The sequence below is a fragment of the Macrobrachium nipponense genome, chromosome 20 (assembly GCF_015104395.2).
Source record: "Macrobrachium nipponense isolate FS-2020 chromosome 20, ASM1510439v2, whole genome shotgun sequence".
In the NCBI taxonomy this organism is placed as follows: Eukaryota; Metazoa; Arthropoda; class Malacostraca; order Decapoda; family Palaemonidae; genus Macrobrachium; species Macrobrachium nipponense.
The window spans coordinates 17,365,040-17,382,258 of NC_061089.1; the positions used below are offsets into that span (position 1 = coordinate 17,365,040).

At 35.5% G+C, this 17,219-nt stretch overlaps 2 protein-coding genes across 4 annotated transcripts in view; both read right to left on the reverse strand.

Annotated features, from left to right (window-relative positions):
• Positions 1 to 285, reverse strand: part of LOC135222614 (serine/threonine-protein kinase VRK1-like) — a 178,299-nt gene extending 178,014 nt beyond the window's left edge. Inside the window, exon 1 of the mRNA XM_064260743.1 lies at positions 181 to 285. The gene's annotated coding sequence lies outside the window, so the exon portion shown is untranslated. The remainder of the gene's footprint in view (positions 1 to 180) is intronic.
• Positions 286 to 1,369: 1,084 nt separating this feature from the next.
• The window catches only part of LOC135222644 (pikachurin-like), a 475,091-nt gene continuing 459,241 nt past the window's right edge, over positions 1,370 to 17,219 (reverse strand). For 2 of the 3 annotated variants that reach the window (XM_064260795.1, XM_064260787.1), the window contains exons 6-15: positions 15,097 to 15,328; positions 14,426 to 14,570; positions 13,318 to 13,534; positions 12,269 to 12,489; positions 11,690 to 11,913; positions 10,020 to 10,248; positions 9,464 to 9,723; positions 8,981 to 9,241; positions 7,516 to 7,619; positions 1,370 to 7,222 (exon numbers count right to left, since the gene is read on the reverse strand). In XM_064260795.1, coding sequence (XP_064116865.1) covers positions 7,077 to 7,222; positions 7,516 to 7,619; positions 8,981 to 9,241; positions 9,464 to 9,723; positions 10,020 to 10,248; positions 11,690 to 11,913; positions 12,269 to 12,489; positions 13,318 to 13,534; positions 14,426 to 14,570; positions 15,097 to 15,328 — 2,039 coding nt within the window. In that variant the 3' untranslated portion in view covers positions 1,370 to 7,076. The remainder of the gene's footprint in view (positions 7,223 to 7,515; positions 7,620 to 8,980; positions 9,242 to 9,463; positions 9,724 to 10,019; positions 10,249 to 11,689; positions 11,914 to 12,268; positions 12,490 to 13,317; positions 13,535 to 14,425; positions 14,571 to 15,096; positions 15,329 to 17,219) is intronic. The other variant, XM_064260802.1, reaches the window with a different exon arrangement.

The window sequence follows — 17,219 nt, forward strand, 5'->3', positions numbered from 1 at the left end:
CCAAGTGATCTTTCAGGTAGCCTGCAAGTTCGGACAAGGTGCTCTCTGGGTAAAACCGTTCATCACTTACTTATTTCATAAAACAAGATCTGAAACTCGGCGACATCATGATCCCTACTTATAAAAGTATCAGAATGCAACCACTGGAAGTAAAATGGACACCAAATCTCTCAAACTTACCTTTAAAAAGAAACCAATAACAAACTGCAGATTTAAAACCCACCCAAAGTAAACACTGGACTGCGATTTTATTCACGATGAATTTTCCATATTTTTTTATTTGTGTGCCTTACGCAATATTTCCAATATATAATAGAAAATATATCTAATAAAAATACAGCATTTATATATTTAAATATATTATGATATAGTTAGTTATTTTAATTAATTTTATTTATCACAATCGCAACAGCTACAATTTTTTTTTATCAGATACTACCGGTCCTAAAATTTGAAAAAAAAAAAATGGACTAGATTTAATAGAATCGCTGGTAGCCTAAGTTGATCCAGGTAGCTTTCACAGCAATTACTGATCTTAATTTCGATACGGTTAAGCGTAATATATAAGAAAAGAGGACCTACAATGATTTTAATGTTGTGTATCCTTTATTTTACGTTTTCTATAACCTTAAATGAAAGAGAATGAACTTTATGTTCATTTCCAGGGGGGACAAAACGTTATTTCCGGTTTTATCACAGAAACATTTATGTTTGGAGATATCACAAAAATAAATAAGCAAATAAATAAATAAGTAAATAAATGAATCTTACTGTATCTCGTCATACTAAGTCCGCAGATCAGCTGCAGTCTCATAGAACACATCTGAAAACTTTTATCAGAAATGTTTTGTTTCCAAACCTTGATAAGTTACTGGTCGACATAAAATTAATTCTAAGTGTTGTTCAGCGTTCTGAAAAAATATCATGTTTTTATTAGAGGTTTTAAACTCTCCTGTATCAGAATTGCTATGCCTGTAGTTAAGCCACTCACAAAACTTATAAAAATTGCAGTTTTTAAACTATTTCCAAAATAAAAAATATAAAACCAGATTTGTTTTCAAACTCACCTTGGTTAACTGGTCCAGGTTAATGAAAATTTCCAGGTATTCATATATGGTCATAACTGGTCACTAATGGAATTTAAAGCATATAAGTAGGCAAGTACCATCATACCTTATAGGAAATCTTGGATCAAACTTTTTTCCAATTTTCCTGAAATGCAAGAATACACAAGTAAAATGCTTATTACATATCTTGATTTGGCATCATAAATCTTCTTAAACAAATTTACTAAAAATGCCAAATTTACTTTCATAATGTGGAAAATAATATTTCATAGGGCTATGAGGGTAAATTTAAAACAGGATCATAAAATGGCACAAGATTTATTCTTTAATTGCTGTACATGAGCTGTGTTGACATTCTTCTGCCTCCTACTTAGGGTACACCAGTGTGTGCTAGAACCTTCACATCTTGAGTAGCTATGGTGGTCTTCTAAAATCCTTTCAAGCACCTAACCAATGCAATGATTTTAAAGAAATTTTTTCGATTTGTTCATCTGGATGCTATACATATTTGTTTCTAAATATGCATGATTCTTAACACTTTTATTAAATACAGAGTACAGCACAGTATTATGTCAAGTCTTTGGAATTATCTGAAAAAAAAAACTATTCACCCATTTAGGAAGAAAGACTGTACGCAACGCACATACAACTGCAAAATTATAAAATCTCATATGATACTGAAAAATGGTTGATTTTTAATTGTCAAATACAGTAGTATGTATTTATTTTGTGTGATTTAGATGCAATTTATTTTGAAGAAATCATGGATTTGTTTAATACCCTTTCTATACTTATAATGCTAATCTTTCATAGTCATAAATGAAAATACGTCCAAAATTAATCTTAAATAAAAGCAGCATTATCTGTGTGTGTGTGTGTGTGTGTGTGTGTGTGTGTGTGTGTGTGTGTGTGTGTGTGTGTGTGTGTGTGTGCAGAATGAAAAATCCGTCAAGCTGATCATATTAAAATAAAATGCTTACAAACTGCATAAATCATTAGGAAAACCAAAAATAAAAAAAGGCAGAAATCTGACATTTGTCTACAACATAAGCGTATTTAACAAGAGTCCTGAAACGGCAACAGAATATTCCTCAGTTGCCTAGCATTATGGTCACTCCACAATAAATTATTATTCCCTGAATCACCCTGATTGTTTTGCTACTCACGAGGCTCACATGCCTACTACAAGCTGTGATATGTGCTGCCAAAAATAAATGAAGACTTCAGTAAGGTTACTCCTGGCTAATTTTTGTGGGTACAGCATAATGCTCTGAATGAATCATGATATATGTCAGTTACTGAGAAAGTTCCATCACTGCAACAGCACAAACTCAGAAACAAATTTTAGGCTGAACAGGCCTTGGTTATTACCAGATATTTAAAAGGCAGCCATAACATTATTCAGGATGATGACATATTTGATAATTCACAGATGTACCATAACTACTTTTGATGCTTTTTCAACCTAGTAACATCTTTTCTACTGTCCGCTGTGTGATGCTCTCAGCATGACGTTCTTGGTAAGAGAGGGTATGATGGCACGGCCTTGAACTTATGGCTTACAATACCAAAAGAATATGAAGCACTATCCTGAAAATTTAGATCCACTCACACAAAAATAAACAAAAGTGAGTACAGTATGGGGGCATAATTGTCATGGGCAAATACCAAATGAAAATATGTCATAATAGAAGGAAAGCTCCCCAGAATTAAACTCTTAAGATAAGCCCTCCCATTTTTCCCGTTGAACCTTCTGAAGAATAATTTTAATTCAGTAATCTCATAAGAATAAAATATAAGCTAATTGTTATTCATTGAATAATTGCCCTAAGAGGTAGACCAACATCTATTTACAAAAGCAAAGTTTACATATTAATCTGGGAAATATTCATACCTTCATCACTTTTCATGTTCCCCCTTAACAGATAAAGGAGGAATTACCATGTGATTCAGTTGGAAGGATGATTGCAAAACATTTACAGTAATATCAGTCAAAACATTATTCAGTTTGTAAGTAAAATATTGAAATAAGTTTTGAAAAAAAAATCGTCATTTCTAAGAGATGGCTTGACCATCCTAAGGAAAGTATATATACTACATAATTCCTTAAGATGCATTACAATACTGAAATTCATAAAAAACAACAACAAAAAAACAAAGACAAAACAGTGATCAACAGTGGGATTGAGGATATGTAGATATAATTGATACATATATCATATATGGTGAAGTTAAAAAAATGAAATTTAATTGCATGTACTACATGCAATTACACTTTATATCTTTCACTCATTGAAACAAAGAAAACCAGTTCTCTATTTACATTTGGTTTTCCATTTGCTCCATGTATATTGGAATAATGATTACTCACACAAAACCTGACTGACTTCCATCCCACCCTCTCTTATTCATTTGTATATATGTGTGTGTATGTGTATGTCAAGTAGGTGTGTAAGCTCTTATTAACTGGTTTACATCAACATACACTGACTAGATGATACTAAGAACGTTCATTCCGAGAATGACTTAAGTAACACAAATATGTAGGCACTATCTTCTTGATTAACTTACTATTATTAGTAATATTATTATTATAATTATTACATACAAAATGATATGTAGAATACATCTATAGGATCCTATTTCCGTGATGCCAATTGCCCATGCAACAGCTTCCTCTAAGCTATGATGAAACTCAAGAGTAGACAGAGTTGCACAGGTACATAAAAAACGAGTGTGCAAAGCCTTTTCAATATGAAGTGATATATATATATATATGAAAAAAGACTGCATCACTTGTGAGTAACAGCATATTCAATCACATTATAATATAAAGTGCACACTTCTTTATCAAATAAAAGGCAAATTCTTCCCTTAAAACTAACAATAAATCATATCTATATATATATTTGCAAAAAAACAATCTTGCACTCCTCCAACCAAACATTTAAGCCAAAATCAGATCCCATTAAGATAAACATATGATTAAATAATAATTGCTTGTACTATTTGTTCAACAAATCACGTGGGAAAGCTACCTATCCAAATTTCTAGCATGTTTATAAAATTCACTTACGAACATGGCATTGTATTCTATACTGTGCGTGTGTGTATATAAATACAGAAATAAAAAATGGCCTTACTATTCATAGGTTCATGCCTATTTGGGACACAAGCTCCAAGTTGTTTTTTTTTAAAGATTTAGACAAGGTAAGAAGCTTAACCTCAAAATGTGTTTAGTCGTAGCGTATAAAGAAATATGGATGGGCTTCTGTGACCAAGAGCTCGAGAACGAAAATCACAATCAAAATAAAAGCCATCAGCCCAACTGTAACTCATTATTACATTTTCTGTAATTTATGAGGATCTGGGACATATGCTAGGCATAGACCAGCTTGTCATTCTTTGTTTGCAAAAAATGGAGAACTATCTCTGTGAATACTGGAGTCTGACTAACTGTACTGTATTGATAGTTAAGATTACAGCAATTACACTTGTTTAATTTCAGTCATGAATTATGTGTTCCAAAAAGACTCACAATACATTCATATCCAGCGTGTACAGTATACATATGTTAAAGATACATTTCCTGCCTTTCAACCATAAACACAAGTCAAGGTTTTTCCTACAATAATTGATAACATTCAAGTAGTTATACTAATAATTAATTTTTAACCCTTTTTGACAATTTGCAGTTAATAATGACAACATAGTTGAACAACTTTTTCAGAAGGAAAATTATTGCAAAATCCTCCATTATTAAGAGTTGGACATGAATCCAGCGAACATTTATTTATACATTTGTACGTATGTGTACATGTGTTTGCATGTCGAATTTCTTACTGAAGTAATTGATACGTAAATCAGTGCAAATCCAGTAATAAATTTAGATAATAACAAGTTTTAAGTGTTAAATATCTGATTTACAGAAAATCTGAGGTTTGCTGTTTTCACATGTGTACACCCAAATATGGAAAAATAAACAATATGCAAAAATAAAGATTATAAACTTATAAATATACACAGGCATCTGTTTACACATATGCTGAATATCCACAGTAATAGGTGGAGATTTACAGGTATGTATGTACATACACATACATATATCCATGCGCTTTATATTCACACACATACAATATATATAAGTCGCATACCCTGATATGGATCTAGATTTAGAAAAAAAGTTATACTTTTATACAGACTGTTCTACCTCTATACTATCGGTAAATCTACAGTATAACCAGCATTTTCTGAAATCCCTTGCACTGAACATGGCTTAGATATCCAAACACTGAGACGGGTAACAAAGATAACGACGCACACTTCCAGCTAAGCAGTTTTCCCATTCTTCTGGAGGCAATTTCATTTCCAGAGAGATACACTCTCTAAAATGTTCCGCTACTGACATAATGATCCTCTTACTTTAAAAATTTTGACATGTTTTGTTATTGCTATCAAGTTATAAAACTCTTTTGATTACTAGTGTAATAACTGTCTATGGCATTTGCAGTGCAATGGCACAGCACAGATCTCTTACTTTGTAATGATCACTGGATAACAGTAGTATTATCTACTTAAGCTCATACATAGCATGAGAAGTTACTAAGTATAAGGGAACCAAAACCTTCATGATAATGACAATAATAACTCAAGTATGACCTAGATGCTTGGCTTGGAGGAGAGAGTTCCTAATATAGCACAAAAATGAAGATAAGGTGTAAAACAGCTGCCCGGCTGCTCTACACTATCTAGACTCTTGCTGCTTAAGTTACTCAGAAAAACGAGCAAATGCAAATGAAACACAGATATTCATAGAGCCACCATAAAAGGCGCTAGAAACGTCTATGTATTGACTGACATACTTACAAAAGAAACTAATCTAACAAATATTTTTATTATAAAAAGAGGATTTATAGATTAGCATAATTGGTAAATATAAAATAACACATTTCAGTGGCATAATCTTCATAGTACAAAATACATAATACTTATTACTCTATGGCATTCATCTATATCTAATGAAGCCACTCTCTTTTTTTTATATCTTCATATGTGGTTTCTACATATTTTCAGAGTTGTTAGGGTAAATGATATGACATGGCATATAGTGGAACATAACGAATTATACAACAATAATTTATTTCCCATAAAAGAACTATATATCAAAAGTATTTTTTGAAACATTCATATAATTTCTGAAAATGTACAGGTGATCCAGCACTTGAACCACAGTACTGTACAGTAGTCATCTAATGAGTCTATTTAATTAAAAACATTATAGCACTATGATATATATAAAAATGAAATGAAATCTAAGGACATGTGCAGAACATACAGGTACGAACATTCCTCTTCACATGCGCACTTCTCACTAAACTGTATACTGACGGAAACCATCGCTTCAGAGATTCTTCTCGTCGATATAAAAGTTCCTTTAAACTGCTTGTTTCTTCTTCTTGTTCTAGTTCTTCAGACAGCATGAACGCCATCAGTCAACATGGCCTTTATGTGAGGGCAGGAAAGAAGGGTGATCATTGCATTTACAGCTTACTAGGTTTTAGGACTAATGAGGTGAGGGGTTAAAGGGGACACTAACTGATCAGCTTCCATGTCAAATTTTCAGACTAAATACGAAATCACTGTAAACATGATTGTTAATGGTAATATAAAAAGAATCTGATCAAAACAATCAAAAGTTTACAGCACTCTATAAAGGTGATTGTAATAAAATAGGCAGTTTTATGTACTACAAAGAGGACTTGGCTCTCAGTGTTACAACTGTAAATGACATTGAAGAAAAATCTCTGAATTCACGATGACATTCCTGTACTATGACATCATTCTGATTTTCTGATCAGACTTTGAAAGGAACTTTTTTCTTTTTTATTTTCTTTGTCTAATGGTTTTTTTTTAGTTTAGCATACATTGCTTCCTTTTCTTAGCCTTCTCATGTTGTCAGTTTTCCCATGCAATGACACGAGTAGCTAGAATAAGCTAAACAGGGCCAGGTCAGCAGTAGTCGATATTCTGACCTGCAGTGGCTTGGGTTATAAGGTCAACGTGATAGTCAGTTGCAAGAGTCAGGTCAGCCACACATCCAGTAAGCCCAGGAACCACATAACCATTGTGGTTACCACGGAAAGTCTCTCGACCGCCTGGAATTAAAAGGAGCCATTAACTCATCAATTTGAAAACTAAGTAGTAGTACTTCATATCTTAGTGAAATTGTAAATCACTAAGACGAGTAACTATAAATCACAGAGAAGAGAAAACTGTACATCACAAAGCACAAGTGTCAAAGAAAGCACTGTCAAATAAAAGGAGAATGAATGGTTCAATTCTAGGAAAGTTATGTATGAAACAAAAAATTTCCCGATCAGCGACAAAAACCTGAAAACTTCCTGTCTCTGATGCAACAAATGGATAGAAGAGATCATGATTTTCTTACCAATGTAAAGAGATGAGTCCACATTGAGTTGTACCAAGTCACCCGGGGAAACCACGACACTTTCTTCTTCACCATCAACGCTTATTCGTCCTTCTCGCTCGTACCTGAAAAAGAATATGCCGGGTGAAAACATAATTCACGCTGATATATCCTGCGACTAATTATGATGCTGCTTACTATGTTAAAACTGCTGTGTCCTATACGAACAGTGATTCAGAATAATTTTTAATTTACAAATCTCGCTATTGCTGCAGCACATCTCAGAGTCGCAAAAGTCGTAGTGGCATTAAGGGCTTATAAATTTTCCTCTCTTGTGAAGCTGGTTGGAGTACTATTCATATTATCAGCAGTAGTAGCAGAAGCAGAGGTTACAATATGAATATTAAGGTAAACAATTAATACACTGTACTAATTGAAAAGTCACAGTGAAAATTTTCCAGAAAGTTAAATTATAACTGATAATCACAAAAGCGGTCCTTTTACTTTATATATATATATATATATATATATATATATATATATATATATATATATATATATATATATATATATATATATATATATATATATATATATATATATATATCTATATCTCAGAGCAGCAACAAAGGTTATCCTTGAATCATCACTATGCTAATATGCTAATAATTAGCCACTGATACCGATTTTGAAACACGATAGGAGTGGTGGCTTTCCATTTCCATTACCGTAATTTGCTTCTAGCTGGCCAACGACTAGCTGGCTTGCAAAGACTACGTACTCAATGGATGACCGAAATAAACTTTATTATATTTCTCAAATGGTTGGTACAAGTATCTTGAAATAATGGCTGAAAATCTTATTTCAATGAAAAGAACACGGGTGAGAAAAGATGGGAGATATCCCTTGTACTACCCCAACTTGTGAAGTGGAATGAATGTACAGCACATAAATGCAAACTAAATGACTGGAAAGAAAGAACCCATGACTGAGGTCTGGAGTCATGGGCTGAGGGAACTGTGGTGACTTTGAAGAAGGGAAAATGATTGCACTCTTGAGCAGTATAATTTTCAATGGAGCCATACTATAGTAGATTCACATAAACAGTGCATCTGATGTCTAGGCCAGTCCCTTACAGCGCTCATGATTGGCTGTTGATAAGCCAATCACAGGGCTGGAAACTTTCAGTATCTCTAGAGTTCACATAGGCAAGGTGTATGTTTCACCTCTCCTGAGGGATACTTTTGAAAGACGTATCCCTCAGAAGTGGAACTTACATCCTGCCTATGTGAACTCGAGAGAGAGAATGAGAGTTTCAAGCCTTAAGATTGGCTTATCAATGGCCAATCAGGAGCATCGTAAGGGACTGGCTTAGACATCAGATGCACGGCTGATGTGAATCTACAATAGTAGCTGTAGTATTACATGTTAGATTGGAGACAACCTGCACACACCACAACAAAGATACTCTACGACATCTACTCACCTAGAAACTTTCACTGTGTGCCACTGACCATCGTCCAGTCTGTTGGTGGTGTTGTAAACTAGTTTTGCAAAGCCTGATCCGAGGTTATAGCGGAGAACGAGTCGGCCATCTTGGAGCTCTAAACTAATGGAGTCCCCTAATGCAGGCCCGATTATATCTGCAGCTTCTCCGTCGTCCCCTTCTTCGCCGGCCCACACCAGCAGGCCATCTCTTTTCAGAGAACGGAATCGTAGCCACAGATGCAGTTTATCCCCGGAAACTCTGTCAGGAAAAGTAGAGAATTCAGCTGTCTATTTCAAGAGACTCAAATCCCTACTTTCCAAAATATATAAAATTTTAAGGGTACATTAACACAGAAACAACTGAGTAATGGAACCAACGACCTAATAAACGCAAACATCAGCTTTTTTCATCATAACACCGCGTATGCTTTTACCATATACCGTAGATGTACATATATTGAACTGGAAAGATCCCACCTACCTCTTCATTATTTCAGGATCAGCATATTTCAGAAACGATCTGCCACTGAAGCTAGGTGTGGCAACCTGGGTCACCACTCGGCTCCTGCAGTGGTCATCCTTGAATCCTAACGGACAACGACAGCTGTAAGATGGACCATGAGGCTCACAAACTCCCCCATTGTCGCAAGGCCGTTGAGAACAAGGGTGGTCACACGAGCCTACATTGCTTCCAGAAACAGCACCAGACACTAAATGGATTGTTCGGGAATTCAGTGCCAACTGTCGGGGAAAAAAAAATGTTAGAATCAGCACTGAGAGAGAGAGAGAGAGAGAGAGAGAGAGAGCAATTATGTATGTATAAAAACAATATTATAACTAACAATGTTTTTTACTACAGAACGAACACTGTACGATACTGTAAAGCTCATATTTACCCTAATAAAGTTCCTCCTCCATTTTCCTCTTATAAAATCATTAGTTTAAATGTCAGTCTCAAACTATATTACATTTATAGCACACCAGCATTAACCCTATTAAGCTTCTATTACCCTCATGTTTTCCAGACCATGCCATACCTTTTGTATGCAACCTGTGAATGCCTTAGCAGCAGGCAATATTGGCTGGGAAGCAGAGGTGGGCGGAATCCCTCCCAGGTAAAGAGGGTGCGACAACGACAGCATCGTGAATCCTCCAGGAGTCAAACCGCTGACGACAGGCTGATCATCAACATACAACCAAGTCCATCTACCGGTACGTGACACTCGGGCCGAGTGCCATACTCCAGGTCTTATTGGGTACACAGACCTGGGGATGACAATTAATAAAAATCATTTGTGTTAATTACAAAAGGTACGTAATAAAAAAAGTTAAGTATATCTTAGTTTAACCAGACCACTGAGCTGATTAACAGCTCTCCTAGGGCTGGCTCGAAGGATTAGATATTTTTACACGGCTATGAACCATTTGGTCATATAGCAACGGGACCTACAGCTTATTGTGGGATCCGAACCACATTATATCAAGAAATGAATTTTTATCACCAGAAATAAATCCTCTGCTTCTGCGTTGGCCGAGCCGAGAATAGAACTACCGAAAGAATAGAGGTACAGTTTAAGAATAAGAAATTCCCATGTTATAAAACCAGCTACATGGACATCCCACTTATACACGCTCCCCAAACTAAATCATAAACTGGATCATTACACACTTATATCAGCATTCATTGTTCTGAATCATTCGAGAGGCAATTTATCTTCCTTCTGCATTGGGCCAAAAATTGTATACATATTTTTTGAGCTCCCATAAAACTATAAAAAAAACTGGCTACTACCATTTATCTGTGATTTGTTTTGAGTATCCTATTGTAAGCATGAACATTGTTTACATACAAATTCCTATAATCTAGACTACGGAACATTTCAGTTTATTCTTTCTATGGCCAGATATTTAGAGAACTAAATGTACATTTCAAACGAGGAAACTGTGGTAGTGATATAAAAGATCAATACACAATAAAAAATGAAATAAAAAAACTGTGAAAAACGACAATTACAGTTCGGCATATTCATTCCTGTTAATGTAGAAAGATGGCAAACCAGTACCGTGGCATATTTAAATGAAGGTGCACGATGGTTATAATTTTAAAATTTCAAAGGCAAAAAAGTTACCTTGACAAAATTGAGATTTTATGAGGGAATACTCTGTACTACTAAGCGCACTGTAATTTAGTTCTATATATCTTATTACGAAACTATTTAACATCTTAACTTCCCTTTGATTTATTCTTCCCTATTGGGAAGAATAACTACCAACATATCCCACTGTCTGAGAAAAAAAAGGATAAAACTCGAATATTTGGTCTAAGGACATGTTATTAACATGTCCCTTTCACTACAATTACTATATTTTTTTTTTTTTCAATATCAGCCCCCACCTTACACGAAACAGTTCCAATAGTGTTCTACGAAAAGGAGCGCAGATTTGACCAAGGAGTTATGTTTTTTTTTTTTTTTTTTTTTTTTTTTTTTTTTTTTTTTTTAATGAAGACTGAATAGACCATGAATAATTAATGTCATGCACCCGCCCAACAATTTTGGGCAATAAAGAGCACCGAGAAAGTCTCATCATATCACTGTTTAATTGCTTGCATAAGTTGCACACTAACATTTATCTAGAGGCTACAGCCTCTACATAAATCTTGGGATAAAGACATTTTACAGGATCCGTAAAAACCTTACAAACTTACCGAAGTGTTAGCATCCCAGAACCCAGATCAATGGTGAAGAGGACGTGAGCCTGGGACAGTGTCAGAGCGATGAAGTCTCCGGTGCCGTCCGAACGATGACTTTCATAGAGCAAGACACCTTCCGTGGATGCTGCACGGAACACCAGCTCTAGTTCCAGCCAAGAAAGAACCGAGCCACCAAGTGCGGGGAACATAAGGTGTGAGGAGCCATTGAAGGAAGGTACCTGGAAAAAAAAAAATTTGTTCTGTATTTGACAGCAACAAGGCTTTTCATTAAATTTACACGTTTCCGTGATTATTTACTATATGATCGCAACATACATTTCACTCTAGGACATTTCCTGTTTCTTTCAAAACTCATCGTGCGGTAACCATGTTGAGTTCCCATAATGCTCTATAGAAATATTTTAACGTTCATTTTCCTTTAACTAAAGTTAAAAGGAACTGCAAAAGACTGTTATCTGGTTATAACTTACGTTCAAGAATAGACCGAGTAACAATCATATAAACTGACATCGAAGTGTTACCATGTTCAAATAATGACCAGCCCTTTTCTTTTCTTTTTTGCTTTTTTCTTACCTCCAAGTTAAGCTGTTTCTCACAGAAATCCCCTGTATAGCCGAGCGGGCACAAGCAAATGGGTGCAGTAGACTGGGGAGCAAAGAAGGACGACGGTGGTGCCATGGTGGAATAAGGAGCGGAATTGTTTGTCTCTTGTCCTGACCGTGGTGAAGTTGATGACACGCATTTGCCTCCATGTTGGCACTCCACCTCACTGCAAGCATCACCGACGCACTCACCTGCATCACATGAGTTACGTGATTACCAGTTGTGAATTGTGCTACAGAAATAGTAAATATTTGGCAGAACATGGGACAGTGCAATATTTGCAACTTTCAACCTTGCTATATTACGAAGTTTAAGAAGATTTTACATCAAATAAACAGAAGAAGGAAGCCGTGATACACTTTCCAAAGGTCGTTATATTCTAAACCATCCTGTGCTACTGGTCCTCAGTAATTTGTTCTGGCATCCATATATATTGCCATAATGAAATCAAAACCCTTTCCTGCCTCTCCATGACAAATACTGGAATGGACTTCTTTATAATTTAGTGAACTTAAAAGGCTAACAATTGCAAAGTAGGGGCTATCTTTTTAAAAAATAAAAAATTCACTTAAATGATCTCCTGTTTCTGCTAAGCTCTCTACTGAAGTCGATGATTTCTTTTTATTTTCATTTATCGGACCACTTTTATAATTGAAATCTTTTGCTTGTAACCATTTGATTTAATAATAATAATAATAATAATAATAATAATAATAATAATAATAATAATAATAATAATAATAATAATAATAATAATAATAATAATAATAATACCAAAGAGATGACTCCAATAAGACGAGAATGAAACGACAGTTTCGCGTATGTTAATAAACACTGACTTGACTGATACTTATTTTGAAGATTGCTTAATTTCAAAAGACCAACCCCCTGAAGGTGACAAAAAATCGTTGAATCTAACACCCAGGCTGACTTGATTAATTCTGGCGGAAGCAAGGTTTCCAAAACTTAACACGACAGCATGGAGGTCCCTCACCGCGCCCAGCACCGAAGCAACTTACTTATGTCCCATCCATCAAGGGCGGCGTAATCCGAAGAGAGGTTGGGGGACCTGAGAGGGTCGTTCTTCCTGAACTTGTAAATATGGTCGTTGACCTGCAGCCGTCGAACACACCCCTGCAATCCTGTGGTGACACCGAGGCGGGGAGCCAGGGACGTCAGGTTATTGGATCCTCCGACGTAAAGCGGTTCTTGGAAAGTGATTCGGGAGAAGAGTCCCTGTCAACAACGAAGCACCAATTACTCCTTTTTGCAAAGCCATCGGGGTAACACATAAAGATGTAAAAAGAACACTACAAAATTACTGAGTGTAACTTGTTCACTCGTATTTACATATTATTTTACTAAACACTCCAGTACTTTCAGGGCCCATCTGTGAAAGGGCCACAGATAGAACCTGAAAGTACTCGAGTGTTGAGTAAAAAAATTTGTAAATACAAGTAAACAAGTTATACTCAGTAATTTTGTGGGTTTCTTTCTTACATCTTCGGAAGAAAACTGAAATAAGTTTTTGTTTTTGAATAAATGAATACTCATTGCATGCATGCAGTTACTTTAGATTATGGACTACCGATATATGGTTAAAGTCCCAATTTTTCGTGGATATTTATTTTTTTCGTGGATATTTAGTGACATATTAGTCAAAGAGATATAATTATAACATACCATAACCGGATTGAAAAATCGGACTCAGACTTGACAGTGTGACTAATGTTATTTTCATTTCGTTATCTGTGGCATTAGTATTAATAATGAATGAATATTCAACTAACAATGAGTAAAAAAAAGAAATGAACGGTATGATGGCTAAGTTTAACGGTAGGATAAAGGAATTTTCTACTATTAAAAACATACTCGTATACACACAGAAAGTCCTACTCTAAAACAAAAAAGTAGAAGAAAATCTTTAATAAAAAGCAGTCGAGACTAAAACAAACTCGAATCGAGAGGCTAAAAAGGAATTCTTAAAAATCAAAACTGGAATGGAAGTGAAAGACTCAAACTAAAACTTCTAAAACAGGAAGTCCTTTCTACGCAAAACCCCTCAAAGGCCGAATGGCGAGATCCTGCCAAAGAGGGGCTTGCCACAAATCATGCAGCCGACAATACCTCAGAGCGCCCCTGAACGTGATGTCCGTCGTTAAGCTGTAACCAGACGTCCCACCGGTGCCGATACACAGTGAGCCTGTTCCATTCCCCCATGTGCACTCCTTCGGGAGATTTCACCAGTCCTGCGCCAGAGCCGCAGTCCCATCTGTCGAGAGCGAAATGGTGAGTATTTGTATTTTTACGGTATCTCGCGTTTTCTCAAGTTTGTTTCAATATACAATAAAGTTCAATATTTTTTTCAATTTCCATGAAGCGATTTTTTTTTTTTTTTTTTTTGAAATTCCAGTCAAGGCCTTATTAATTGCTAAGATCGTGTCAAATAATTATAGCCTGACTTGCTGACAGCGTTATATATACTTCCACCCTTTCATTTTCATCGAGAATAATACACTGCATTTTGTTTACAAATTCTGTGGAGCAATTTTACTCAACCTGTACCATTTCTCTCAAGGAGAGAAATTGTATGTATTGAATTTACCGACACAAACTTACCTGAATTCACCCAACACCACAATTCGACACAAATTCGCCTGAATTTCACATAACCACCACCAAACTTCCAACACGATTCACTGAATTTCACATAACCTGCCATAAATACGCTTCTGACACAAATTCGCCTCAATTTCACATACCCTTCTGTCACCATACACACTCGAACAGGCTCTCACCTGAATTCCACGTATGTGTTGATCAAGACGGCAGCCATGAAATCGCCCGAGAGATCGTCATTCTCTCCGGAGACCAGCAGCACCCCGTCAGGAGCCTCCGGCTTGAACTCGATAGTGAGTTGGACGTCTCTGTAGGCTTCTCTGAGAGGGGCGAAGGCCACCCAGGAAGACCCGTGGAATCTCGCCGTCTCTATGGGGCCTCCGGACATGATCACTGGGAAAACAGACCAATCTAGAAAACAGGGTTTCTCATTTTTTTCTATTTTTCTTTTTTTTACCTGGAGTGTAATAACATGTTCAAGCAATGAGAAATCATGAATAAATGCTTACATGGAGTTTTTGTATGTACTACTATGAGATTCAGGGCCTCTGTAACACGGTTTTTTCGCAATAACTTTTTATCTATGCATTTCATAAATATAACGCTTATTCAGAATACATATTATATCAACACATAAATTTTGAGTGTATTCTGCACTACGAAGGTTGAATAAATTTGGTACTTACAATGTAAAAGTGACCTTTTTTTTGAAGACGGGCCAACTTACTCAGAGAAAAGGTTTCGAACGCACTCGTTACGTAACTTATGACATCATTTCTTCCCTCTTTCTCGATGGATGATTTGCTATACGTAACGAAGGCTAAACCTCTGGCAACAATGTCATACAAATTTAAATACAAGCAAAGCAGTACACCTTTATGAACTCTGGAACCTCTCCACTGATAATTGTCATAATGAACAAACCAACAAAATATATTAATAAATACAAAAACATTTAGAATATTAGTCTAACTCCCAAAATAAGTTTCCAAAGAAATTAGACTAATATACTGTTGCGGCACTACTGCTACAGTAGTATTACTACGCTAGCACTGATACCCCACCCACATCTATGTATCGTTCCGCCATTCATAAAGTCTTTAGGTTTCAGAGCCGATGGAATTTCTGTCTGGTGGATGGGCGGGGCAACATTTAGTCAAAAGGTGTTTGTTTACCTTGCTTACGTAATGAATGTTTTTCGACTCTTGGCTCGTAATCATTGGCCATGGCGTCGGCTAAATCATTTTTACTCTATAAAAATTAAAACTATCGGGTTTAGGTTATTGATAATGCTGACAAAATTTGTGTGTGGTTGTAAAATATACATATGTCAACTTTCAGCTACATCCGATGCTTTGACAAGGAGCAAAGTCCAAAAAACCGTGTTACAGAGACCCTGAATCTCATAGTAGTACATTCAAAATCCGTATATTTGTTGAGATGAAAGAAGATATATTTACAAATCACTATAACTATACACACACATAATATATATATATATATTATATATTCGATAAATATATATATATATACTTTTGTATCATATGTATGTATGTATTATGTATATTAGTATGTATGAATGATTGTATGTATGTATGAACTTTATCACTTACACAGTTGTTCTGTGCAGTAATACAATTAATAACAGAACCTCATTTTGAAACTGATGATACCTAACGGAGATGTTTATTTTGGAAAAGTTACAAGCTTTCTAGGACTAACAGTCCTGGAAAGTTTGTGTATATATATGCGTGTATATACATACACGCACACATATATATGCAAATATGTGTGTACAGCCGGTATAAATAATAAATATGAAAGGATACTCCGACAGAGGCAATAACAGGTACAGATGGACAACGTTAAACTCTACTCTCTCCGGTGATTACATGGCTCCTTCACCTTTAGTTAAGCCTGATATATTATGTTGGTACCTGAAAAAAAAGGTATATCCCTTCGACAATATGCGGAGTGATGGGAGCTCAAATAAGATTCGGTTTAATTCGCTCAGTCTTACTTATCTCCATCAGTAATCTCTTTGGCAGAGCGACTTATCTTGGAACTCGTAGGAGGCGACTGTACTTTCCAACTCTCACTAAAATGAAATATAACCTGGGATCTTTGCCTCTTTAGCTGCTTGTTTTTGTTATTTAGGGCATCTAATGCCAAGCTTCACGGTAATATTTGTTTTATGCATTTCGGGCAGTGAATGCTAAAGTGTACTACATAATATATATATCTATATATATATATATATATATATATATATATAATATATATTATATATATGTATATATAA